We start from the raw sequence: 27,906 nt of genomic DNA on the forward strand, positions 1-27,906 counted from the left end.
AGTGTTTTCTAAGGTTTTCAGGATTGTCTTTTCTTGGTAGGGATTAACAGTAGGTGGTTTTGTAAGTTAGTCTGATTTATCAGAGGTATGTGAAGGAGTATTCTGTTCCTCCTGTAGATGAAAGATGCTTGTTTGGTATTGAGTCAGAATGGAATCTTGTGAGAAGGCAAAGGGGTGGCAAATGTGTGAAGATGAGAATGAGGACAACCTGAAGTTGAACTAAGAAAAAAGGAAAATGAAGTAGGCGAGCAAAAATGTCCTGCTTAGATAGGTAGCTGCTAACAGATTGCTTTAGTTACATGAAGGAGGAAGATGAAGTTTAGTAGTGTTCTGAATAAACACAGGTTGTGGGTGTATCTGAGAAACTGCAGTCCTTGCCATATTTAAAACGAACCAAATGACGTTCTAGGAAGAACTGCTGCCTGGCAAACTGAGTCCATTTAAACTGTAGCAGACTGCTAGCGAGCTTCCTTCTCTAGAAACGTAATTGAAGATCCCCGTGCCAGCTCTGACGACAATCATGTTTTCAGTACTAGGTTGTAACATTCAGCTTGCAGTGTTTAACTGTTACATACCCACTGTGTGAAATACAGTGTGTGTTGAAGAGAAGCTTACTCATACTGTCATACTTAAAAAGTGTTACCGAAATGGCAGTTTGGTTTTGGTTCAGTAACTGTTGGTATATTTAAAAGTAAAAATAAAAAACCTCACAAATACAAATGAGCCTGCTTTATTCCAAGGAGGACTTCAGGAGTCTGTAGAGTATTATATTTATCACCCTGCATTGTGTTGGTAGAGGACACCTTTAACACACCTCTTCTCTTGAAGTTTTTTTGCAAGGCTGAGCATCAGCGTGACCTGTTTGTAGTCTATAGACAAACTCTTGAGTGTGTTCTTCACAATTACCACTTTATGGGTTATAGCCTTTATCCAAAAGGCATTCTTTCTTTAGTTTGATATTGGAAGCCTGTGAGAAGCCTATCCTGTGAGAAGTGTATGCTCAAATGGTACTGCTTTAAAAAATAAAAAGTCAAATTTGAATGGTTTGAAAGATGTCCAGGCTAATGATAAAAACCAGCTTTGCACACACCCCCACCTCCAGCATTGTCTTTCAAATAAATTAACAGCTTTGGGAGTAAACTTGATTATATTGGTTGTTTCTAAGGAGTCCAAATGTATGCAGTTATTTTTCCTTGTTCAGGATATCACAGAGGGAGAAGAGGAACGTATTTGTTCATTAAAACCCCACCTTTTTCTTTTGTAGACATATGTGCCAGAAGTTTCCCTGAATGGTGGGAAAATGTCAGATATGGCAATGTACACAAGACCAGCTACAGTAGTGTTATAGTCCTGAAACAATTTACATTTTTTATCAATAGTTTGTCATTGTAGACACTTAAAACCTTAAAATGTTTTTGCTATCCTATAAGCATTTTAAAGAATATTCACATTAGCCTGCATAAACAAATAAACTGCAATCAATTAACTTTAGGCAAGAGCAGCAATGCAGACAAACCACGGAGGATATAAAGTGCAATTAGTGTTTCAATCTCTCTCTGATTTGAGTAAATAAATTGATGGACAGTTTTTGATATAATTGTGCTGTATCTTTGTTCTGTTTCTAGTTACACCATTGTCCTCCCTCAGGAATCCCTCAAACATGTTTTCTCTTTCCTTTTTTTAAAATTTTAAACTGCAAGGGAGTAAATTATTTAAAATTATTCTGTGTGTCTGCACTTGTCTGAGTCAGCATAATACATCTAGGTCATGTGTTCCCTAACAGCTCTGGTGCAGAATATCGTTTTTCCTTCTGTGGGGACTAAGTAGATTCGTTAAGGTACAGCTTTATTCCTCTTCTTTATGCCCTCACAAGGGTGAAAAATGTCTGAAAATTACTATAATTCTTTTTATGAAGTCCAGATAAGCTTCCTCTGAGCTGACCTGTTCTTCCAATATTATTGCACAGCCAACTGACAGATAGAGGGAATGCATTGTCTCTTAGCTACAACAAATTGCAGTAGACTGAATGATTCTCTAATGCATACAATTAGGAGTCCAGCAAACACTACTTCTCTTTGTTTACTCCTCCTTTCCTCTCTAGGATGGCTGCGGCTCCCCCAAGTTACTGTTTTGTAGCCTTTCCCCCGTGTTCTAAAGATGGGCTGGTGGTGTTTGGAAAGAACTCTGCACGGCCTAGGGATGAAGTACAGGAGGTGGTCTACTTTGCTGCTGCGGCCCATGATCCGGGAAGCAAAGTTGAGGTAAGGGTGAATTCTTACATTCAAACTGTGAGAAATTACTATTATTGGAAGAAATGAATACTGTCTTGTTTCCTTGTGAGATTGTGGAGTCCTTGTTCCCTTCACTCAAACCTCTCTTGAGTAGAGAGGAGACAACATTTTCTGAAAGTCGTGAAAGTGAAACTCAGGATGTAACTTTTTTTGTTTAATTGAAGTAAAGATCATGGATTTTTCCTTCTCCAGCAGACAGACTGAACTGTTCACATCACAGATTCCTGCACCGTGTAGCCTATCACTTGCCTTTTCCTTTTAAGGGAAAAATATCTTGACTAATTGGAACTAGAAGCAAATTTTCCAAGTTTGTCGGTTGCCATATGAATTGTTTTCATTCATGATTGTTGATGGATAGTTGTAATGGGACCTGACTATACTAGGCATGTTGCAAAACAGGTAGCCAGAAACCTCTGCCTCAAAAAGAAGTTATACTCCAATAAGGGAATGTGAGAGGAAGAAAACAAGAGCATAAGCTTTGTAAGCCAAACGTAACTCTTGTACATACAGTTGGCTTTGATCATGTGTTCTGCAGTTGAGGCACCTGCATCATGATCAGTTTTCAGTGCTGGGGCTTTCTCTCTGAACCCAGGCTGGATGTGGAGTCCTGAAGGTCCTGAAGCTGGACGCTGATGCCATGAATGCAGGTTGAAAGGGATGCTGCTCGAAGTAATTTTAATTATGGACTGCTACTGCAGCCTCACTTTAATGACAGGAGAAATGAAAGGATAAACAGATGTGGAAGGGTGAAGCAATAGGACAAATGAAAGAAGAAGACAGGAAGAGGGGAAGGTGTGCAGTGAAGGTGGAATGAGAGACTGAGGCAGCAGAGGGAATGATGAGGATGGATGGAGGCAGCCATTTTAGCAGAGGACACAGAGCCTGATCTGCACTATCAGGAGCTTTTAGAGTCCACAGGTTCTTGCTCTGGCTGGCAACTGGGAAAGCAGGAGCTGTGAGATTCCCTGCACTCAGCTTCCTCCTGTCCCTGTGACTGCACAGAAGGCTGAGGACACCAGATGTTCTGCACCAGGCTGGTATCTCTCATCTCTACATATCCTTTATGGATATAGTTGTTGCTTCCCCAGAAGAGATTCTGAGGCCGCTGCCAGTTTTAATTCTGTCTTTAAAGTGGGATGACTTCCCAGTTCCAGAGGATTTGATGCTGTTCTTTCTAACATGTAACGTTCTCTTGATTCCTGTTGCTACCAACATCCAGTACAATTTATGCATTATCAAATGATTTAATCTTGGATGTAAAGAAAACCCTTCCCCCTGTCCAAAAGCACTCACCGCTGTTACAGTGCTGTATTGGTAGCGCTGTTGTAGACCTGTGCTAGCATCCAAAGCACAAGTGTGACAAGAAGAAAATTAAGAGCAGTTTTTTTAAAGCTTCTCTTCATAGAACTGGAAATTACAAAAAAAATTATGTTATTGTGGAACAAGAACTTCCAAAAGCTTAAATTAAGCTTTATTAAGCTTGTAAAAGCTTAATATTGAAGTACTTTATTCTTTTGGTCTCTTTGCCCCATATCTTACTGTTTGATGAAGATTGTTGTTATTTGCTGAAGGGTATCATTAAGCCATAGATAACCTATTATGATCTCTCTCCCACCCCGTGATTAACCAGTTTAATGACTTTTATAGAATTTAGTCATAAACTGGACTCTTTTGGTAGTCTTTTTGGAAGGGAGGAGCCCAATCCCTTTGCCTAGCACACTGCTAGGCAGTGCTAACCAGTATCTGCAAGCCCTCCCCTTAAATGTTGTTTATTTATTTATTTTTAATGAAGGTAGTTTGTTGCAATGTGGTGAACATGCGCTTTTAGACAAGGGACTGGAGTGGGATTATACCTTCTTTTTTTTTTTTTTTTTTTTAAAGTAGGGTGTCTTAAGCCCTAGTTAGATGGGTACTTTGGCCTCTGCTAGTCCATGCTACTGCATAATTCTTCATTAGCTAACCTGAGGTTTTGCTAGTGCAGTAGTGTACGGAAACATACAGGTTCCAGATGTTTACCAAAACTCTTCCTGTTTCCTCCCAGCACAGAATAAAAACATCTTCAGTTGCTCTGGGAGTAGTGCAAGCAATCACTTACGACTGCATCTTCATCAGACTCAGCACTAAGTACTGTTAATGTCTTTTTTTTTTTTTCTTTAAAAAAAAAAAAAAATGGGTACTTTGAATAGAGTAAGCTGGTTAAAACAAGATAGTGGTTTTAATTGTTTTAGTGGGTCTAAAGGCTGTCTGGTAGCTTTGCACAGTCGTTTAACTGCCCTCCTTTGGACAGACCTAAGCATAGATTTAGTTGTTAGTTTTTCTTTAAAGTTCAAGATCTTTTTTCCACCTTCAGGGAGGAGAGAGAGAGAGTGTATTCAATCAAACAAGTGTAGTAAATATCAGTGTTGTAGTGTAACTATCTTTAGAAATAATCCTTTCTTTTTTATTTTCTTTAAAACTGGTCACTTCAAAGCTCTTTAAAAAAGTATCCTGATAATCCCCTTTGCTATAGGAATTGTGAAAGATTGACTGAATCAATAAAAGCTCTACAATCCCAAGTTTTAGGCTGCTAGATTCCCTTCTAGATTTTGCTGGTTTATGAACTTAAGGACACTAGTGAATAAGCAGATTGCAATTTCAAACATGCTAACTCTTTGTGATAGCAGAACAGAAGTAAGGTCTTCAGTTTTTGCTAATTAGCTGAGAGATGTGTGTATTTCTCCTATTGCAGGGGTGTCTCTGAGACTACTCTTGTCTTAGGACAAATGCATACTTACCTATAGGCAGAGGTTGTGCAAAGTCTGTTAATTCTTTTTATACTGTTAGTGGTACCCCTAAAAGTTAAGAAAAGCTTTAAGGAAGGGCTTGAATTCAGCTGCTTCACGTTTTCTAAGTAGCAGGCCTGTAACACTATAACCACCTTTTAAGCAAACTTACTGAGTTGTCAGAGGTTAATTAGCTAATATGGGGTGTGGAGAAGAATGTCAAAGCTTCCAGATACAGCCTTTGACACGTTCAGAATTATTACTTTGTTCTTTAAAACCCAGGAAAACTGACAGCAGTTCAGTTATCGTTGAGTGGGGGTTTATTTGCTACAGCTTTCCTTTACTTGCATTTTATAAAAGTAAACAGATCTGAGAAAATTAAATGTATGATATTTTGCAAATGGAAAAATGTAGCTGACCAGTTTCATGCTGCTGTTCCTCTAAGTCAGTGATCCTTTGTGCCTCTGACTGAATTTTCCCTCTCACCCATCCTAGCATTTTTGTTTTGTTTTGTTTTTTCCCAAATGAATAGCTTTTTTCTCCATTCCATATGGGACATTTGAATTGGTTTCTTATGCTAGATACATGATCCTTTACCTTCTCTGGGCAATGATGGTGGACTTGCTTTTCATTACACACTATTATTTGCAGGTAATGTAATCCAATGTGTATCAAACTTTGATTACTTCTTTGTGACTGTCACTCACATTCTGAACTTCTGTTAAGGGATGGTTTTCAACACGCTAAAAACATAAGTTGTTTTATAAGACTCTCTCAGGAAGTCTGTATCCTATTTGTGTTCTGTGCTGCTCACATTTACAAACGTGATAATGCCCAGTGTAGCAAAAACTGGCACAGTAGTTTGGCCAGATTATTGACATAAAGGAATCAGGCAGGCTATGCTGTATAGCTACCAGCTAGTTTGTGGCAGAGCCTGAAACAAGGGAATTCAGTGAATACTTCAAGTCATTTTAAGCTTGATCTTTGTGGTTCAATCTGGCAGACAAATAACCCTGCAGCTAACTCATCAACATAATTCCTTCCCTCCATGTCAGCAGGTTCCCAAGACCCTGAACAATGGGGCTTTTCATAAAGGTCTGCTCTGTGTGTGTGACAACTTTCTCAAAAGTTGGTTCTCGTCTTGCATTGTGATTTTGCAGTGGCAGATGCTGATCAGCACTTTTCCTTGTAATGGTCAGTCTAGTAAAGCTTCACGCAGGTGGAATATTACTCGCTTTAGCGTAAATAGGGGCCTTTTTTGAATTCCTTTACTAAAAAGTGTGTTCTTTTTTCCCCAGATGTGAATTTTAAGAATTTTTCATGTGTTAGTGAGAATTAATGTTGTGTGAGTTTTAGGATGCAAGCCCCTCTGTCTTATTTTTAAGGTAGGTTTTACTGACTAGATTTCTCTTGTTCTCTAGTAACTTGCTGCTTGCTATGGTTTTATTTCTCCTGAAGAGGTCTTGAGTGGTAGACTTTTTCCTAGCTGAATTTTCCAAGTGGATTTTTTTTTCTTCTACATCAACCTCTCATTCTTCTAGTTTCAGCTTTTCTCCATAATTTGAAAATAGTCATGGTTGCTTGTTTCAATGTAGAGCTGTAAAAAGCTCTTTTATCTTAATAGCATGCAACTTCTTAAGGAGGAGTGGAAGGGGGAAAATAGAAAGGATGATCTACAACGAAGTCTATCAAATTGCAGAATATACAAAATTTTTCTAATATGTTGGTATTAAACACTCTTCTGGGCTTAAAGCCAGCCCTTTGGTGGAGTAGGAGGAATTTTGTGTTCTCTAAAACTTTAATAGTGGGGGTTTTTTTTGTTTTGTTTTGTTTTTTAAGCATACCATCCTACCTCCCCTTACTCTGAGTTTTCAGAGGAGCAGTAAGATTTTTTGCTGTGCCTTGATCTGGCACTGCAGAAGGAAAAACTCACCTGAAGCTGAGTGGTCTCTGTCTGGTGTTGCAAGGTAGATCTAAAGCTTGGAAAGTAGACTTTGACTGTATTGAAGTTGACTTTGCATTACCTGGAGGTGTCTTTCTAACGTAATCATCAGGCATCATGCCAGGGACACAGTTTAGTTCTGGTATACTTTGATTCCCTCTTATGCCAGCTGTTTGGATTATCTGCATTATATCTGGGGGTAAGATGTTCAGAATCTGGTAACAGAAGCCAAGCAGCAGCCAAATTTACTGAGGATTTGCTCTTTGGGAAACCTCCAGATTAGGTTGACAGTGCCATGCTTGCAGTCGTGTTACTGCAGCTGTGAACTGGAACCTGGGCACCCCCACTGTGGTACCTCCCCGTGGGTAAGTGTTGACTAGCAGGGAACACAGCAGTGTTTGTGCCCATGACCAAACTTTTAACTTAATTTATGTAGATAAAAAAGGTTGTAGTCTAAAAGCTTACCATTCAGAAATAGTCTAGGAAGCTACTTTTTCTTGTCTCTCAGCTGAGACCCAGTAGCTGTGTGTGTAAGCAGCCTGTGTCATGACACATGCAGTCAGATGGCTTACCTCAAGCCACCTTGGTTAAGTTAACCTTTAGACTTCTTATAGAGGTAGAGGAGAGGCACTGTGCAGGCAGACAGCAGCTCATAAAAGAGAGGAAGTGGTTGCTTCATCAGTAGAGTCTATTGCTTGGCTAATAGGAGCTTTTTCTCTGCTCCATTGCAGGCCACTGGCCTTTAAACTAATGTATTTGACTTTGCTTTGTAACACAGTGCATGAGCTGGCAGCAGTTCAGAGGCAGAAGCCATCGTCTCTTGGATGTTTCTGCCCTCTCAAAGCCTCTGTTTTTACTGTAGGGGTGCTGCTTCTTTGCTCCCTTCTGCTACCAAAGCAAAACTGGTTAACTTGAACTATTTTTTTTTGTTAATCTCTTTAACATGTGGTTTTTGTGGGGGTTTTTTATGTGGGTGGGGTTTTTTTTGTTTTGTTTTGTTTTTTAAATTGGAACAGAAAGAGGAGGGAGAGTGCTGGAATTGTGTGGGACAAAAAACTGCAAACTATCCCATCTTGACCCAAACTGTTTACTTGTGGCAAAAGAGATGTGTGAGCAGGCATTTCAAAGTGGCCAAGCAAAGAAATCAGTCAGAGGAGATCTGAGAATTCCAAGGATATGTCTGTGATGGGCTTTTTATGACTTCTTTGAAATCTGTTTCTTACTGTTTTAAAAAAATAAATTAATAAGCTTCATCCCTATTTCAGTTTCACTTTTGCTCAGCAGCCAGGAGACTGCTAGATTTATAAATTAAAAAACAAGAGGTGAATTCTTGACTGCTGAATCAGCTCTGACATACAGTGTCTCCAGAGAGCGTTCTCAGCCTTGGGTGCCTTGCACTTTGTGGTATTTTATTTGTTTAAAGATTTTTATATTTCATTTTGTTAAACCTATCTCCATACTATGGCTCACATGCCTGAGGGTCCTTGGTGGCTTGATAGAGTAGGTTACAGGGTGTGTAGTTCTGCTTTTTGACAGGGGAACTGTTCAGCTTTTTATAGCTTCTCTAATTCTTTTCTAGAATAAAATCTATCATCCTTAGTCTTCAAGGTAAGTGCCACTGCTAGAGATCAGAGGCATTGGGATTCAGATTTTACAGTTATTGGTTGCAATGAATAGAAACAGCTAGGAACTATACACAATACAGAAGCTTATGGAAACTGTATGAGAGTCTTCATAAGAAGGGAAAAACCGTTGTTAATATGAAGTAAGGTACTCTGCTGTGTCAGAAATCGCTTCTGTTCTGTATTTGTACAGTTAGTAAATGCTGCTGCTGTTTGTATCTGGCTACCACATGAGGATACAAGTACTAGCATAGCATGTGTTTTTGAAACCTGCCTGAGGATTCGTCCTGCTGCTGGAGAGACTTTTGTGCACCATTCTGGTTTGGCTGTGTGACCACTAGAACTAGGGCTGACTACTTGAGATGCACCCAGGCTAGATTTATCCTGGTGTATGACTGTCCCCTCTGCTGTGGCACAACAGTTTTGCTGCTAGTAGAGGGTGTCAGGGAAGTGCTTAATTGGTGCTTTAAAGTTCTCCAGATGTTTTCCACTGTATACTTAGTGCTGCTTAGTGTGTAAGCAAGCAGTGCTGACAACATCAGGTAGCCACATCTTCTGTACTGTGTGCTACTGCTTGCTTATTTCTCTTTTGGACAATGGTTATTCCCACTTCTTTGAGCTCTATTGCATTTGTTCCTGTAAATAAGCACCAAAAGAATTATCTCTAAAACAAACTTTTATCAGGCATATCCACAGGAGGTGGTCAGAGGGGCTTTCTCGAACAACCATGTTCTGGGTTTCCAGTTGTCTGCTTCACCATGAGGGGAGGGTCCAGGTAGCCCATGTCACCTGTGGAATCGCCTCTCTATAGACAGTTCCAACCAGACCGTCAGTCTCTGTGTCTTGATGGTCATGGAGACAGCAGGCTGCGAGGCTGCCTCATCCCATTTTTGCCATCCCTCTTTTGGAACAGGTTAAAAACAGACATTTCTCAAATTACTGCGATAGTACTGAGATTTTGCCTCTTTTCAAATATGTGCTTTGGTACAGCAGTGCTTGAAGTAGTTAAGCAAAGAGTTAACACCAAGTTAGAGCTGGGGTCTGAGGAGGGGGAGGTGTGGGGGAATCTCTTCTGTAATGTAGATGTGACCCTTCTTCAAAGATCATTTCTTTCTAAAGCATTCCCTGACTATTGCCTTTGTTATCCAGGGCCAAAGCGATGTGATTTCATTGATATTTCATAATGACCCGACTGACAGTGCTAGGAATCAAGCTTCTGCAGCCCGAGTACAGTAGAAGCTGCACAATAGTCTCTTTTCATTAATGAAAGAAGAAATCTCTTGTGCTTAGGACTGTCGTATCTGGTTTTGGAATACCTCCAACATATCTGCGTGCCCTAGCTAGGGTGGGAGGTACATTTGTGCCTTCTACTATACTTAGAACTGCCTTGGTAAGATTCTTTTCTTGATACTGTAAGGAAAATAAAAGAAACGTCATTAGTTTCCAACCTGCTCAATTCTCTTTAAAGTTGTTGGCCACATCTCTTGTATGCAAAGTCTCTGTTCTTTATATTTTTTATGTATCTCTTTAGATATCTTTTCTATTTCCCAATGGGAATGTACTGTCACAGGGCAGGATGCCAGTTACACTGCTCTCAGGGCTGGAGTTCTAGCAAATCAATGGAGCCTGACACCACTCGCTGACAGACATTGCCACCAAATGTATCAGTATTCTTCTGTTTTTAGCATTCCTACTCGAAGAAAAATGTTAGTGTTAGGAAATGCTGAGGCTGGACTGCTTCAGGAGTTTTAAGGAGAAGGTTGGTAGCAAGCAGAATCACAGCAGTACCTTATGTCTGTTTGATTTGTCATTGCCTAGTTTGGCACAGCTCTCGGTAGAACAGGCTGCTCTGCTCTTGTGCTGGAGGGATTTGCCAGATCAGTGGGGTGCAGAAGGTGGCACAGGGAGGTTGTGGTTTGTGCTTGCTTTTGACATCTTGGCATCATCTGAACTCCTGTTTTCAGAGTTCTAGTGGCCAGTGAGGTTTTTTGGTGGATAGTGTTGTCTTTCCCCCACTATTTCCTTCCATGTCTGAACTGTTATATGCCTATGTGCTGATTTCTGTGGAATAAGTAGCAATGGTTTCTGCGCTGCAAATCTAGTGGCTGGCTTTAGTTGACCTGCCTTTAAGGTTGACACGTCTTGGATAGAGACATTGGAATGAGTTTCTGTTATTTAGGTCTTCTGAGGCAATTTATATAAATAAGGCTTGAACATTGTCTATGTACCTGAATTATTGTATGGAAGCTTAAAATAACAGCGTGAAAATATGGCCCACGTTTGGTTGTCATTGGGTTGGGGGATGTGAGGAAGCAATCTAGAAGGTGACATCTGTATTCTTTTGGTTTGCTATCTCACTAGTGCTCTGGTGTGCTCAGCCAGTTGCCTTCATTACAGACTGAAATGTGTTTCTAAATGAAAGAGGCAAGTAGAGAGACCTCTAGATGTTTTCTGGCCTCTGATTGCATAGTAACACAGCAAAGCCACTTTTTTCAGAGTGCTCTGGATCCTTCAAGTAGAAGCGATTTTTTTTTTTCCCCTTTCTTGACTGCTACCACTGGCAATAAAATTTTATAATGAATAGTAGCTTTGGAAATGCTTGGTTTTGGAATAAGGCCTCGAGTAATAAGCATTTGGTAGCAAGGATAGCCAGAATATGTTTTGCAGAGAAAAGGCATTCAGCATTTTTTTAGCCCAGCTATTACTTTTCAGAGTGTTTTCATCATTTTTCCTTCTAGAAAATCAAAGCTTCAGTGTAAGCAGGCTTGTATAATAGGGCTATTCAGGCAGAGAGTTCTATGCAAGCGAGGGTTTACAGAGCACTGAAGTCTCCTCCACACTGAGTCTAGTTTTTTGCTTTCTGCTGCGGAGTTGAGCAGGTTCATATCCTGGATGGCTCTGCAGGATGGCTCCAACTAGCTGACCACCTATGAGATGTAGGGAGCAAAGGCTTCTGCTGTGCAGGGGTTGGTGTCTCCCTGGCTGCAGACCTGTCTCCTCATAGCTGCTCCAGTCATGTCTTCACATGTAACGTGGGTTGCTGCTGCTGCAGCTCCTTCTTTGCACATCCAGGCAATACAGTTATTCCCTGTTCACTCACACACAGGCATTAAGTGCTAATCCAAACAGCACCGATGTAAAGCTCTGAAAAAAGTTTGCACAGAATGTCAAAAATGAAATTTGCTTGCCAACAGCTCATGTGGAGAAGGAGGAGTCTTGATAAGAAATGGCTGCTTTGGCATGGCTTGGGTGGACAATGAAACAAAGAGTGAACTGTATAAATTGTTTTTATTAGTAGGATCTTAGCTCCTGGCCAGTGCCAGATGTTGTTGCACCTCAGTAGGGGAGGAGTCTGCCTCCACAATATCGTAGTGTATTACTATATAAGCAATTTTGTCTAACAGCTTGGTCAAATATTAGGGGTTTTCTCCAACAAATACGGCAGATAAGTCCCTGCTAGGGTCTTACTGCTGAAGCCAAAAATCAAAATTAAGCACACAGCAGAAAGGAAAAGGGAAGCATGTCCCTACTCTATTTTTAATTCCTTAGAATGAAAGAGTACCCTGCCTCTCCCTTGTGGTTCTTTTTAAAAAAAAAATAAAAAAATCATGTGTCCTCCATGAGAAATCATCCTCTTATTTCACCTGTAATTTGTCTGGTTTTATAGGAAGATGACAGCTTGACCTGTTCACACACAATTCTGAATGAAGGTGGCAAGCTCATTTCTTCTGTCCTTCTTGCATGATCAGAGTGAAGAACTGTAAAAATGCCATTTCTGATCTAAGATGGTCTGTTATACATTTTAATTGCATGATGGACTAACTGTTACTATAAAAACCATTGTTCCAGACTGGAGGCTTGAAAATGATCATGCTGTGTAATCCTTAGAAGGGGAAAGACAGGCTAGGAAAAAAATAGCTTCTCACTGCTAATAATCTGAGAGTGATTCTTTTGGCTTTAGATTTGAATGTAGACATAGCATTTGCTTTCATGGCAAACACCTTCCAGTCCACAAGTCCATTCTGCTCATCCTGCTCACTTTGATGTGTCTGACCAAATATTTCTCCAGAAAAATGTTGCCAATTACTTCCTGCAAGGAGGATGCTATGACAGCAATTCTAAACAATAAGAGCTGTCTCCTAAGTACTACAGACAGCTTCAGTTTCCTCAGAAGAAAGTTCTGTGGAGTTTGGTCCTTGAGGAACTTAATGTGACCTCAGTAGTAAAATGTTGTGAAGCCCATTCCTTTGGCTTGTACAAGCCAATGATCTAATGATAGATCAAGCACTCTTGCATGCTGTCTGGGAAAACAGTGGTTGTTTTTAAGTCCTAGAGCAATAAATACGTATGAAAGATAACATTATTTCTTTCTTCCTTGCAGTTTCAGTGACTTCTCTGTATCCTTCTGCTGTATTTTTGACTTGTTAGAATACATCCACAGACCTCTGATTACAGTAGACCATTTAAAATAGCAGAAACATCAGTTTTAAGCAAAAACAATGCCTGTGTTTTATTTCCTGTCACTGTTTATCAAGGCATTCCACTGAATCTTTTCAAGTCTGGGGGCAGCTGCAGGGGAGGCAGCAAGGGAGAGGGGGAAGCCTTCTAATGTCCAGTTACCATTGTTATACTATGTACTTAATAAAGTACTAGAGATTGTGTTTAGGGAGAGGGTAGAATGGTTTGTTGTTACTATGTACAAACATGATCTGGATTTCCTTCCTGTAACAGTACAGTCTGTCTGCTGCTGCTTTCCACTGGTTCTAGCACTTGAGTTCTGCTTGACTTTTGAAGCCTGCAACTGTCAGAGATGTATTTTCCCAGGCTTTTGCAAGAGAAGGATGTAAAGGTTCAAACATGGCAGTTAAATGTTTAAAAAAATTCCCCTCACACTCAAAATGTGGACTTTTTTAATGACGTGTGTCCCGTCTCTGTACTGCAGCCTTTGTGTTACTTCAGTCACAGCATTAAATAAATGCTTGCAATTGTTTTGTTTTTTCTGTTCCTGCTCTCTCTCTGCAGTGCACGTATATTGAGATTGAGCAGGTGCCAAAGACTCACGCTGTTGTGCTGAGCAGGCCCTCCTGGCTTTGGGGGGCAGAAATGGGAGCTAACGAGCATGGAGTCTGTGTAGCTAATGAAGCCGTCGTGACCAGAGAACCAGCTTCTGAATCTGAAGCCTTGCTTGGAATGGATCTTGTCAGGTGGGTGGCTTGCTGAGATGTGACCAGCCTTATAAACACCAAAAGTTTAGATGATGGTGCTGGGTAACAGCTTTGTGGTGTTAGATTAGCAGATTTTAAGACAATATAAGCAGGAGACCTGTCTAGGCAGAGCTGCAGACGCAGCTGAGTTAACTCTTGGAATCTGAATTTGGCCACCAAGTATGTACCAGTCTAATGTGGGTTTACTAAACCTACCTTGTCTACCTGCCCTACTTAGTCACTAGCAGTGACTGTTCAGATAGGATAAGAGAAGTGGTTACACTGGTAGTAAGGAACTGCTAACTAATTAGTAACATCAGATTGCTGGTGTGCCCTTGGTTCTCCCGAACTTTACACCAGCCTACTTTGACCTAAGAAGCTTATCCTAGGCTTATAGCCAACTCTAGCCATAAACAAACTACTGTGCTGCTGGAGCCCATGCATTTCAATGCAAACCATTGCCCTTATTTAAATGCTGGCAAACTAACTCCTGTAAGTCTGTTCATTGAAGGCTGTCTGCCTAAAAGGCTTGTGCTGCACTGTAAGTCTCAACCTGCATGCTGATCTTGTAGTGAAGAGAATTTAAAGGAGAGTTGGGTGTGGGAAGAAAGAGGAAATGAAATAACAAGAGAAAATCGTGCAAACTTATTACAAAGAGAAGGGGAGAAAAAGGACTAAATCTAGTTAAAGATGGAACAGGACAACAACTGCTCATTTAAGCAAATCAATTGTAGACCTGGTGGTCCTGCTGGAATTTGCACTAGGATACTTAATGAGCAGGCTCAGCAAATTTCAGGTGAATTCTCATTTTTGTTGAGAACTAGTGAAAGATGGGAGCAGTTCTGGATGACTGGAAAAGGTTAAATATTGTGGCTATACTTAATAGAGCTAAAAAGAGTTGTGGTTATAGACCAGCTTAACTTCAGTTCCTGAAGGGGAAAAAACCCACTTAAATATAAAAGAGATGCTAGATGTGCAATAATGGCTACTAGTCAAGAAAAATCCCATCAAAGCATTTTACTTTACTCCTGTAATGAGTTAACAAATTTTATGGATAGAGGGTAGGAAATAGATACCTTGACTTTTAAGAAGGCATTAAACCTTAGAAGGTATTTTCATAAGCAAGCTGGGGAGCATGAGTTAGAAGAAAATGTTGTTAAATGTATAACTGCCTGAAATTGTAATTGTAAATATTCTCTGACTGTAATAATGTCTCTGCAGAAATACAGTACCTGGTTCTGGATTCCATAAATCAAGAGGAATATGAGCCAGTTGGAAAGAATACAGTGGAAATGGGAAATATGATCAGAGATCTATAGAGTCTGACCAGTCAGAAAATCATGAGGGAATTCGGGTTATGTTTCTTTTTGTTTTCTCTAAACCCTGAATTAGGGAAGGAATCCGTGGAGAAGCTGTACCTAGGAGGACTAGTGGGTTTAATTATATCAAAGGAGACTGAATAGACTGGGGAAGGGGGCTCTTCTAAGAAAATGTAGAACAAGCTTTTGTCAAGAAGAGGGATGTATTGGGTGACTTTCCAAGCTCCACCTTTATTTTTTCCCTCCTACTACCATCCTTTGAAACTTTAGCAAACCATTGGTTTAGATGCAGGGTTCTTCTTATTTTGGTCGCAGTTATTACAGTCTCAAAATACTGATTTACCCACTCTAGCAAATCAGAAGATAGCAAAATAAGGAGAAACTGGTCATAAACTACCAGTGATTGTCACCCTCCCTCTCTTCCTTCTTACCTGCAGAAGAAATTGTCCATAGCTCAAAGGCAGAGTGTGCTTCAGGCAAGGAGAACTAGAGATGTGTTGCAGACTACCATCTGTGTATCTTGTTCAAGCCAAAGTGATTCTTTGTCTTACTGTGAAGACTTGGCCAGTTGCATTAAGCTTATCTGTTTTGGATCATCTCGTAGAACAGAGAGCCTTCAAGTACAAAATCAATCATACAGGCTGCAATGAAGCAGCTGGCACCAGCTCTGCCTCTCTTCACCCATCTGCAGAACAGACTAATTCTATCACTCAGGATTTATTGGAATAAAAATAAACTGAGGAGTTTTAAGCCTAGTTAAGAAATGCACATCTCTGCTGGCCAAACTTTTCTCACACCTTTGTATATGTTGGACTTCTGCATCTGTGTCAGATCTTAGCTGAAGGATGGAGACTGACACTCTGTGGGTGCATGTATGACTAGCTGCTTGCAAAAGAAACTAAAAGCTTTATACTCTGAAACATGTTCTTCAGAGCAGGTTAAGAGTTGTCACTCAGGAATGTCATCCAGGTAGTAGAATCAAATTTTGCTTGAATGCTCAGGCTCCCCTAAGAGTTTGCTTCTACATTTTCTTAAAGTGGTTATTCTTTTTCTGTAGAGGAGACTTCCTCTCTCTTTGAACTGATCTGGAATTGTCACTTTTCAGTCAGGATTTAAAATCCAGCCAACATGGGCAAAGGCTGTAGGTGGGTGTTGTGAGAACACATGGTGTTAAACAGGCCAGAGGCATCTTTCAGCAGGGTAGTATAATTCTAAAGCCAGTGTGTTTTGTTGTTGAAATAGGAAATTGAAAATTCATCCTGGCAACCTCATAGACAAAGCATTTTTTTTCAATAAAGACCACAATGGACATCACTGAAGATGTATTTCACAAAGTTCTTAGCTTGTTTAGTAACTGGCTGCTGGCTTAATGACTGAAACAGTGTTACCTGGTATACTGCTGTATCTGAGGATTAAGACAGATATCTACAGATTTGCAGCTTGATAGCATGTCACAGAATGTCAGAACATACAAATGATTCTTAAGAAATTAATAAAGTTTGTGTGATTGACTTGAGGGGTAGAAGTTGGTCCTACTTCATGCAGACTTGTTGCCATCTCAGTTTAACTAAATGGAGAACATTAACCTAGTCACAACAGGCAGAAAAATTGAGAGAAAGCAGGTTCCAGCACAAATTCCTAAGAAACACTTCTGTCCTAGGGATTTGTTCAAAAGCTGATCTTTGAAAGCTGTACCAGTATTGCTGTGTTGGTTAGTTTATCAGGATTTTCTTTAGATATTCTTCCTAGTTTGGCTGCAGGTTATTTTTTGGGGGGCATAGTTGCCTCTATAAGCACCTGTTAACTTAGGGAAGTACATTCAGATGAAGAGGTGGTGTACTGTTTTGCTTATGCTGATACAGTTAGAACAGGAGAACATTATCATACAGAAGGTAAATATGAAGAAACCTGTAAAATACACCCTTATTTTTGCATTGTTGTCTTCATTTTTATCCCTCTGTGTTTGTATTATTTCTTTGTTCTTTTCATCACTGGTGAAATAACTTTTTCAGAGTGACACAGAGATGCCAATCTTGGCAGAATGTCAGGAATGCTCTTTAAAATGGTATTAATTTGTTTACCAATTTCTTTCCTTAGAGAAAGAAAAACTAAATAAAGTAGAATGTCATCATCATATACGTTAGTTCATTTGGAAAGTCTGCATCTATAACTGATACATGAAGTTGAAAAGCTTAAGATAATGTTGTTTTGACAAGGTTATAATATGCTGTGATGGCTTATTGGAGGTACTGAAGCAGTGGATTCTACTAAGTCACTGGAATTTTCTTAATGAATAATTCAAGCTCTCATCTGGAGGTGAGATTACTTAAAACTTTTCTGCCAGCTCCCCTTGAAGGGTACTCTGAGATGTGTTAGTGGGAGGGTTGTGCTGCAGTTACCCAGGACGCTGATGTCGAGATAACTGGCAAGACCTACAGTTTTGTGGAGATGAGCTGTGTGGTGGTTGTTGTAGGGTGGGGTTTTTGGTTTTGTTTTTTGCTGCCAAGATGGGAGCATTCAAACAAAAGCAGACACTAGGCCTTTGTTAAATAGAAGTAAATGTAACATTGGAGACGTTGGCAAAACAACGACCTAAAATATATTTGCTTTTGAACTGGCTTTTAGATGATGTCTGTGGTATGTGCTAAGACTGGCAGCTCTGTATTGCTCTAAAAGTGATTGCACCAGTGATGAAAATAATGAAGGAATAACATAAATGCGTAGGGACTGAAAATGGAGACAACAATGCAAAACATCTTTCAGCTAATTAGAGAAACAAGAGAGAAAGACTCTATAAATGCAAAGTAAGATGATGTCGGAGGAGAAATTGTCATTATAAGTTAGGATCTAAAATTCTAGTTGGCTCTCCTTTGTCATTAAGTGATAAATAGATGCTGTTGAGAGGGACGAAAACACGGATTTCCATAATGTTGATGAGATGAGGTTGAAAAGTGTTTAGATCAGCAAATTTATATTCAGATTATCAGGACCTGATTTGTGTACTGTAGTTTTTAGGCAAAAAAACAGAGTAGTGTTTTCTTGTCATGTGATTTCCAAGGAAATGGAAGGGGCTAGCATAGTGCTTACATTTAAAAAGGTGAATTTCTTGGAACTATCCATCAGTCAAATGACTTTGTCCATTGAGCTTTTAGAGAAAGATAAACATAGAGGACAATATTAAGGTGACATAACCAACAGAGAGGAATTTTGGACTAATCCATGTAACTCTCCCAAAGGATGGAGGCATGGATATGCTATTGCTTGAAATACTGCATTTCCTCATTACCAGTAATTGCTATTTGGAACCAGCAGAATCATTTGCAGGTCTGATTTGGACTTGGTTACTGCTTTCATTGTTGACACTTATTTAAGGTAGGATACAGTCATTTCCTACAGCTTTGTAAAACCTATTCTCATACCTCAGTTTACTTTTCCCTAAAATACCTGTGCTTTGCTCAAACTTTCTTTTAAAATCATGTTATTTTAGGCATATGGTTACTCTTACTTCAGATAAAATCCATATCTGGTGTTTAATTGTTAAACATTTTTTTGGGGAAGCCTCTGCAGGAACACTGAAGTGTGACTGTGCACAAATTCTTCTGTCTACAACATGCAATACACATCAACAGCTAACATACATCTAGCTTCCATGGCCAATTAAATATTGGAGCATTGGGAAAGAGAGGTTGTAGAGAGATTGTAATCATGAATACTCCTTCTCTTTTCTGTATAGAAAAGTAAACTTGCATACTGCTGTTACTTTAAAAAGACAGTTTGCAAATTGTCCTTCAAATTCATGTTGCCTGAGGCAGGAGATAAGTAGAGCATTGCATGTTTACAGTGCAGTTGAGGCCATTGGTTGGTAATTGGAATCTTTTTTTTTTTTTTTTTTTTTTTAATCTAAGGAACAGCTATGATAAGCTTGAGGATAAAGAACCAGTGTAGAACATAAAGACTTGAAGCAAATTAAATAACTTAATATTTCATCCTGTAATTCTAGGAACTCATTAAAGCAAGAATTCTTACACTAGGCATACCTGACACTTTGGTATTTTAAAACTGGATCAGTGCTGATGTTTAAAATTAGTAACTTACAGAGACCTCACTGTTACATGTCTGTCTGAATCTCTGGTTTACCCTTTTCTTACAGACTTGGCCTAGAAAGAGGTGCAACAGCTAAAGAAGCATTGGATGTAATAGTTGCTCTGTTGGAAGAGCACGGACAAGGTGGAAATTATTATGAAGATGGGAGTTCATGCCACACTTTCCAAAGTGCATTTTTGATTGTGGACAGAAATGAAGCCTGGATACTGGAGACTTCTGGAAAGTACTGGGCAGCAGAAAAAATCACAGGTCAGTTTATCATTCACTGCAAACCTCTCATTTTATAAATAACTGTAAAGAATTGGAAGACATGGTCTTACAGTCATTGAGTTTAAATAAATGACAATTTATGCAAGTGTTTGACTAAATCATCAATTCTGACTTTTTTCTATATTGACACTACTCTGATTTTTTTTTTAAATGTTGATTTGCATTGACTGATGTAACTTAGCATTTTCTGTGACGTTGGAGATTGTTACCTGTATACATAAGCTATGTAATAATCATCATACTTCAGTTTTTATCTTTGGTAAGTGTTGTGTTTCCCCAGATTTATTTACTGTTTGGAGTGCGTCGTGTGTCTTTTTGATGGGAGTTAATGCCCACATTGTTACTTACTTGGTGTTTTCCCAAGCAAAGCTTGCACTTCAAGGATTACCTAAGAGATGAAGGAAGTCTTCTAGCACAAAGAGATACCAAACAGAGGAGAAAAGACTGATAATGCTGACCTGGTAAAATCCAAATTCTGGAAAGCATCTGACTCCTGAGGTTCCTAGGATTGTGCAGTGACAGCCTGCCTTCTTGTGTTGACCTATCTGGCTGGTATTTGAAGAACAGTGTTTTTTATACTTAGCCTTTTTAGCTGCATCAGCAATACATAACCTTCACGTCCTTCTTCCCAGCAAATAAACTGTTGCCTTCATTTGCTGCTTGCAGCTTTTTGAAATGATACTGCAGCTCTGTTCTGATTTTTACCAGCACATTTCTCTTCAGGAGGTCCCTGTGAGCTGCAGATAGAGTAGTTTCCATCTCCTGCAGCCTGCCAAGGCTGCCAGGGGGAAAGACTGCTGGCTATGTAAGAACTTGATATTTCATACTTTGGTCAGGGGCTTCTTTTTTGCAACTATAAGCATGCCTCTTAAGCTTTCAAATGAAAGCACAAATGTTGCTAAAACAGGGAAAATGTGTCATTCCTCAGTGTGAAGGCATTTTTTTTCCTGACTGTGTCCTCAGAGTTGATCTAATAGTACTGCTGCAGTTCTGTAAAGTTTATAGTGAATGTTTGTCAAGCAACTCTTTGACAGTAATTTAAGGATAAACACTTTAAAATCCTTCCTGTTACTGTTCTTCAGTCTGAGTGGAAAACTTTATTTGCTTGATGAATTTTCATCTTTTGAGGGGGATCAAAACCATGAAATACTATTTTACACAAGTTACTAAATGTAATATTTAAAGAGGTCTTAAAGAGTAGCTTGTCTAGCTTGATATGAACACAAATACTCCTATCAGTCAAGTCAATAAAATTCCCTGAGAGGTGTGCTGTTTGAAAGCGTGCATCAGAACAAACTGTCAGTGACCTTGTATAAGGCAGAACTGAGTGACAGTGGCTTTTTTGCAGACTGATGCACAGAACTTCCTACTGTAAGTTGTTAGTCATTTAAATTGCATGTGTGAGGCATTACAAAAACAAGCTTACTTTGGTGGAAGGCAGTATTAATAACTTTCACAAATACTGCTTTGGTTTCTGTTTAAGAAAAAGTGTGTGCCAAATTCCAGAATCTGGTTTTATTTTAGTTTGCAGATTTACTTTATCAGAAAAAATTCCCTGGTTTCCAATGCATTTCCTTTATTTTCTCTGAGGAGTATCTGCAGCAACCACTGTCAGTCATGCTGAGATATATGGATATAAGTGCTGCGGTATTTTTGAGAATAGCAAATTAAAAACCCCTTTCATATTCTTTTAAGGTTACTTACACTTTGTTTTTACTTCATGTCATTTTAAAAGTTAAGATTAAAAATGAAGTTTAAGCCTGTCTTGCTGCTTACAATAAAATTGTTTTTTAACTGGGTAAGCTTAGAGTAATTGGTAAGCTTTTAAAAACATTTTCCAAATTAAATTTTCAGTTTTGAGGGGCAAAGAAGGATCATTAAACTAAATGCAGTGTTGCTGAAATATATTTCGAAATCAAGTCAGACCTCAGGGCTTGTTGTGGCAGCGGAATACACCATTGGAGAATAGATTATGCAAGTGCCTTTGGCATTTGGAGAGCACTGTTACTGCGTGGTCAGAATGTATGAGGTATGGCTCTTGAAACTGGTATTCTGACTAAATGGCACTAGTAATCACAAGGCAGTGTAAATACCTAGGTAGAGCACAGAGAATTGGGCTCTGCGACCTGCAGTGACTGGTAATTCTGTGTATGTGTAGTTACTCAGTCATGCCAAATATACATCCTAACCAGTGGTTTAACTTGTTTCTTAACTGAAATTATATTGTCCTTCCAGCTTTTCCCAGAAAAACTGTACAAATGCTCTCTTTTAATATGTGTCTCTTTCTACAGAGGGAGCAAAATGTATTTGCAATCAGCTTTCATTAACTACAAAAATTGATGCTGAGCACCCTGAACTAAGGAACTACGTGAGAAGTCAAGGCTGGTGGAATGGAGACTCAGACTTCAATTTTTCTGAAGTGTTCTCTCTTGCTGATGACCATTTAGCCTGCTGTTCTGGCAGGGAGAGCCTAGAAAAGCAAGGTGGTAAGTGTTGAATTATCTTTCTCTGTGTGCAGTGGGATTTTTAGTCACTACTGCCTCCTTTCAGGCATTCTGTCCAGAACTACATGTGACTGAGAATACCTCTACATGTAAAGCATGTGGAAAGGAAGACCAGAACTGAAGACTGTCCCTAAACTTGCCACAATTTAGAACAAAGCCCTTAATGTCCTCCTCAAGTTTAAGGTTTTAAAATGGGATTACAATTATAAAATAACTTTCTTCACTGCTTTTCTGATGTACGTGATGTGCCACTACATTTGTACTTTGGTGTAACTATAGTGGCCCTATATTTTATCTGATACTAAAATTATAGTATTGAAAAAAAATTGCATCATGTATGAAAGTTTGAGCTCAGTGGATTCTACATTTTGGGAGGTTTGCTTAGGCTTTTGGGGAAGGAATGAAGTTCATAGTTTAAGGAAGAGCAGTGCTACTCAGTTGCAAACTGAAGTCCCTTTTTTGTTGTCGAGCAGAACAAAGTTTCCAGAATGGACAATATGCCAATTGCTTTCAATCAAAGGAAGGGTTTATTTCCAGACCAAAATTCATTAATGACTTAAGTTCACTGCAGCTGGCCAAAACAGTTCTGAAATGACCAGCATGCAGCAGTGCTTAGCTGACATGTATTTGCTCTTTCATGTGTGAAAAATGATACAAACTATCTTTTTATGAAAAGCCCTTTGCTACAGATGAGAATTTACTAGGTTGTTAGCATTTTCATATGTTGTTGAATGTCAAGAGTGTAGAGGTGAAATATTTATTGCAATGCAGAGTTCCTGCTAAAGCTATAGAATTACATGAAGCTGGTTTGTGTCCTAGAGGCAGATACAGCAGTTCTGAAGGACTGCAGCTGAAAGGTCTTAATAAAGGTGGATTATAGCACTAACAAGCCCCAGGGCCCTTACAGACAGATGGCTGTGGCTGCACATCTTGCAGACTGCTGGGTCATTCCATGTCTCCTGGTGTATTGAGGCACCTGTGCATGGAAGGGTGAGTCAGTGCAGGGTTTGCTGGGGAAGAAGCCCTGCCTGCCAAGGGGGTAAATGCAAGAAAATACGGAGGTGCCGTTAGGAGAAAGCTGTGATAAGACACAGACAGGAAATAGAATGAGACCAGAGGATTACGGTAGATAGTGGTTTGGAGAAAAATCTGTGTCTAGGTCCGCTGCTGTAACACCCTGAGAATGCGAGATGATGTTTCAGAATTTTGACTGAGAGCTAATGGCAATAGATGAGAAGTGGAAGATCAGGGTGCTCCCATTCTGCCTGGGCTGGGGTAGAGGTAGCTTCTTAGAGAAAAATGGATGTTTTATGCATGTAGTCTGTTCATAGTGACTGCTAAAGCTGTATTACAGGCATGATGGCCTTCTTCCTGAAAAATACCTTTTTAATGACTTTTCTCCCTACCTAGCAATTGTAATGCCTAATTAAAGCTTCTTCCTGTTCTCTTTTACTAGCTAGGCAAGTTCATTCGGGGTCTACATTGTTTAAATAGAAACTATTAACTGGGATTTGTGACGTGCCTATGTTGAGTGTCACTGGTCATATTAGGCCAAAGCCTGTTCAGGCTAAAATCCTTACCTGGTGTCCAAGCCATTGAACACTCAGGAATTTTTCTTCCCCATTCGTATAGGTGAAGTTTCTGCACAAACTATGATTGATGTCCTGCGTGACAAGGACAGTGGTGTCTGTGTGGACTCTGAATCTTTCCTTACTACAGCTAGCATAGTGTCTGTTCTGCCTCAGGACCCTAGTTTTCCCTGTGTTCATTACTTCACTGGCACGCCAGACCCTTCAAGGTAAGCCACAGCACTGGGGTTCCCTGGGTGCAGAGCAGAGGATGGGTGGAAAGATATTAAACAAACCTTGCTACCCAAATTGGAACATGCTTCAAGAGAAATGCAGTCAGTAGTTGTTGGTGTGTAATCTGACAGTCAGTGTGTTACTGAATCCTATCTTACTACAATTCAAAATGGACACCACTGGGCTGAAAGGCTGGATCTGGAACTTTCCGTAAATTCAGAGCTTCTAGAGTAAATGCAGTTTGGGAAGGACCCAGGAACTACTACTGCAGCATAGCTGCTCTCCACTGGGTTCTTGTTGAGCTGATGAGGTCATGAACTATTTTAATAACTTCTCTTGAACAGGTGGGTGCAAAACTGAAACAAATAAAGTGTCTAAATAGTAAAGAGAGGGTGTGTACTATAGGTAGCCTTGTATGACATCGAAGTGTTAACAGAGCAAGACATCTGCAACTCCCAGGTATCCAAAGTGCATTTTTTCCATACAGTTGGTTTAAATTATGTCTTCTCTAGCTGAAAGCAGCAGAGGAGATAAGGAAACTCTGGGCCAGATCATGGGCCAGATCATCAAAGAACTAATGAATTATCTTGTGTTTTAAACAGAATCCACCTGGTATTCACAGAAATTAAACTAAACCACTTGCAGTTATTCAGGAGATCTGCCACTTGCATTGAGGTAAAAAGGTTATGGGAAGAAGAAAATGGGGCCCTTGAACAGCTGACAGTCATTCCTGTATGAAGAGTGGTAGTAAGCATTAGGTTCTACCAAGGGCTGTAGGAGTCATCCATGCCAAAGGGACTTCCTACCCACCTTGTTTTATGCAACTCAGGCTTTCAGGGTTAAGTATGAAGTTTGAGCTTGCTTACGAGAACTTTACTTTGATTTGTTGCAAATCCTTTGAGATAAAAAGGGGCAAGGCTTCAAATTGTTTTGGTGGTATTTCTATCCTTATTAAAGGCAGAGGGTCTAGCTGTAAAAAAAACCTTGTTTAGAAGCCCTTCTTGCTTTATTTTGCACTCTAATGCATTAAAAAAGCATTATTTCAAGTGCAGATAGTGAGTCACATAAACTTAGTCAGCAAGGCTTCGTGACAGCAATGGAAAGAGTAGCAGCAATGAACCTGCTGACTGTATGCAGGCAGTAGTTATTAATCATGTTTTGTAGAAGTCTTGCACTTCTGGCAGCTTTACTGCAGAATGCAGGGTGCTGTTTTGTTGTGTATCTAAAGGGAAGGAAGGCAGTTTCTCCATGCACTTGCCAATACCTACTCTCACGTTCTCAGGAATTGAGATCCTGGATTGCTGGGGTTTTGTTACCTCTCTCTTTCTCTCTCTCTCTCTGGAGTTTGGATCAAAACTCGGTGTTGAAGTTGTTTGGGAAGTGTCACATTATTGGTAGCTATGTCTTCCGTCCTTGACATAAAATTCTAAAGTGCTTCTGGTTATATGCCAAATCCTCTGATACTGAGCAAGGTCTGAAATCTTCCCTACTCCACACAAGTGTGTGTTTGTGATTTTAATGAAAATTAAATTTGGGAGGAAGAGGAGAGATGGCAGTGTGAACAGAAGAGAAAAACTGATGTGAGGCTGAATGTTGAGATTTGTTAAAAAAAAACTCGGAGAGGAAAATATAGTGCTATTTTTTTGAAGAAGTGGCAGAACTGACATAAAGAAGCCTATAGGTAAAAAGGAGTAATGAAGTTTTACAGTAACTGGCAAACCCAGTTCTTTTAAAGCAAATAGATTTATTATGCTTGTGACCACTACCAACTCTCTAGTAGTCTGTGCCTAGTGTTGATGAATTATCTATGCTGTTCTGTATCTATTGGTTTAAAATAGCCTGATGAATAGCCTGTGAATTCAATCACATATAAAATCCCTCTTATTACTGCAAGCAGTAATTCTCATTTCTTTCAGGTCCATATTTAAACCCTTTATTTTTGTTGATGATGTAAAATTAGTACCAAAAGTACAGTCTCCTTCTTTTGGCAATGATGATCCTGCTAAAAAGATACCTCGATTCCAGGAGAAACCTGATCGCAGGCATGAATTGTACAAAGCACACGAATGGGCTCGATCTCTCCTTGAGAATGATCAGGTAAGAGCTGTGGGACTTTGGAATTAAAGAAGTAAATGGAGATTCCTAACCCTATGATTTACTTCAGAGTCACTCACTGAAAGACATTCTCTGAATATTTTTAGAATCCTTGCAAGTTTAGCTTGAATAATGACGCCCTCTGAAGGACAAACTATTCTGCATAGTTTTTTTGGTTACCCCAGGCATTGCTCTGCTCTGTTACTTTTACGAAGTGAAAAGTCAAACTGACAAGCTGATTAGCTTGTTCAATCCCCATTTTGTATATAGTCTTTTTAAGTGATTATCGAACACTGGATGCTAGTGCAACATGGTATCAGAATTATATGATAGGGTGATGACAGGAATGTTATAATTTAAATTAAGTGATGGATTAAGAGCTATATAGTTGGAGGTTTTTTTCTTTAAGGAATAATTTGACAGTGATAGGTTTGCAAGTCTCAATTTAATGCATTACTGTTAATTTGTAAGAATTAACTGAAAATGCCATGCGAGAAAAAAGGCAACAGATACCTGAGGGCTGCAAACCTAATAGTGTAAAGACGTCAATTGTTTACGATCTCTTACGGGAATACATTTTGGAATAAATAAAGGCAGGAAAGGGATGATTCTGTACAGCTTTTCCAACTGATGGAGATACAACTTTTGCTGTCATAGTGCAAGCAGTTCGAGAACTGTTCTTTGACACTCGCAATTACAACTGCAGCACTAAACTGGATAACTGGTTATAAGAAAGTGAAATAGAGGGAGAGATCACCAGGGCGTGCCAGTCATGCTGATATTGGTATTTCGGGCAATTTGTGGAAGACCCACATAGCTGTGTTGAACTTCTACAGAGGACTTTTTTCTGCAGTTTTCCTCTGTGTGTATTTGGGTAGGTTGGAGTCTTGCTAAGATCATAACAGCATTCAGACTTAGCCATTAGTGATTAAGGAAACCACAGTAACCTTTGCTAGTGCAAACTTTATTTAAATGCAGTTTTGTCTAGATGTGGTTTTTAATTCCTTGGAATGATGTAATTTGAAATCTGTGGCATCTGTAGTAACATTGACTCCCTGTGCAGCTGTCTCCCACATCATTATGTGAGATACTGAGTTAGGGAAGACCTAGAAGAGGTATGTTAGCATTTTGCAAACTCTTCCCTGTTCAAGTCCCACAGTGTGACACCAGAAGTTGTGGTAGAAAAGGGAATGCAGCCTTTAGTTAGGCTTCATGCTGTAAAAACTGCCCACTTGAGAGCCTAAACCTTAGCTTAGGTGCTCTACTCTGCACAATTCTGCACAAATGCTGGTATAAATCCTGCAAAGCTCAGAACCATCACTCATTCTAAATGCCTTTTTTTTTCTGGAATTCAGTGTTGAAAGCTGCAAGCAAAACAAACAGCATTTCTCCATTTAAAAAAAAAATCTCTGGGATCTGGAGTCTTAATGCTGTTACATTACACATCATTTCAGATCTAACCATCATCTTGCATATGATGATCTGAGGGATACACATGTACATACCATGATCTGTGCAATCCTTGGGGCTTTTAGTCTTCTCATATAGTTCTGTTTGCAGGTTTACAGGCTTAAGTTGCTTTACCTCTTTATCATGTGTACAAGCCTTATACCATTTTCTTCTATCTATCTATCTATCTATCTATCTATCACTCCATCTTCCTTCTCTGGTTTAAACTTAGCAACTCCTTCTTGTTCTTTTTCTTAATGCATAAAGTTCCTTTTAGTCTTTGGCCATCCAAAAAGCTATTAACAGAAATAGTTTGTACTTTCAAAGGCTTTCTCATTTTTTAAAATACTTGAAAAGATCTCCATAACAGAAGGGAACAGTAAAATGCTTTAACACACCTGTTTGCTGGTTAATTGAGGTTGGTTGTTTCATGCCTTTAGGATAAAGGCCAGAAACTGATGAGGATTATGTTAGACCTTGAAAAACAAGGCTTAGAAGCAATGGAAGATATCCTTACTCGTACAGAGGTTCTGGATCCTGCTG

At 39.5% G+C, this 27,906-nt stretch overlaps 1 protein-coding gene across 1 annotated transcript in view; it reads left to right on the forward strand.

The window, feature by feature from the left end:
* The first annotated feature begins 2,102 nt into the window (after positions 1-2,102).
* Positions 2,103-27,906, forward strand: part of SCRN1 (secernin 1) — a 26,458-nt gene continuing 654 nt past the window's right edge. Inside the window, exons 1-7 of the mRNA XM_010174894.1 lie at positions 2,103-2,261; positions 13,640-13,821; positions 19,291-19,493; positions 21,806-22,000; positions 23,651-23,816; positions 25,737-25,917; positions 27,804-27,906. The exon at positions 27,804-27,906 is cut by the window's right edge and continues 654 nt beyond it. Of these exons, the coding sequence (XP_010173196.1) occupies positions 2,103-2,261; positions 13,640-13,821; positions 19,291-19,493; positions 21,806-22,000; positions 23,651-23,816; positions 25,737-25,917; positions 27,804-27,906 (1,189 nt within the window). The remainder of the gene's footprint in view (positions 2,262-13,639; positions 13,822-19,290; positions 19,494-21,805; positions 22,001-23,650; positions 23,817-25,736; positions 25,918-27,803) is intronic.

The sequence above is a fragment of the Antrostomus carolinensis genome, unplaced genomic scaffold, assembly GCF_000700745.2.
Source record: "Antrostomus carolinensis isolate BGI_N321 unplaced genomic scaffold, ASM70074v2 scaffold14929, whole genome shotgun sequence".
Lineage (NCBI taxonomy): Eukaryota > Metazoa > Chordata > Aves > Caprimulgiformes > Caprimulgidae > Antrostomus > Antrostomus carolinensis.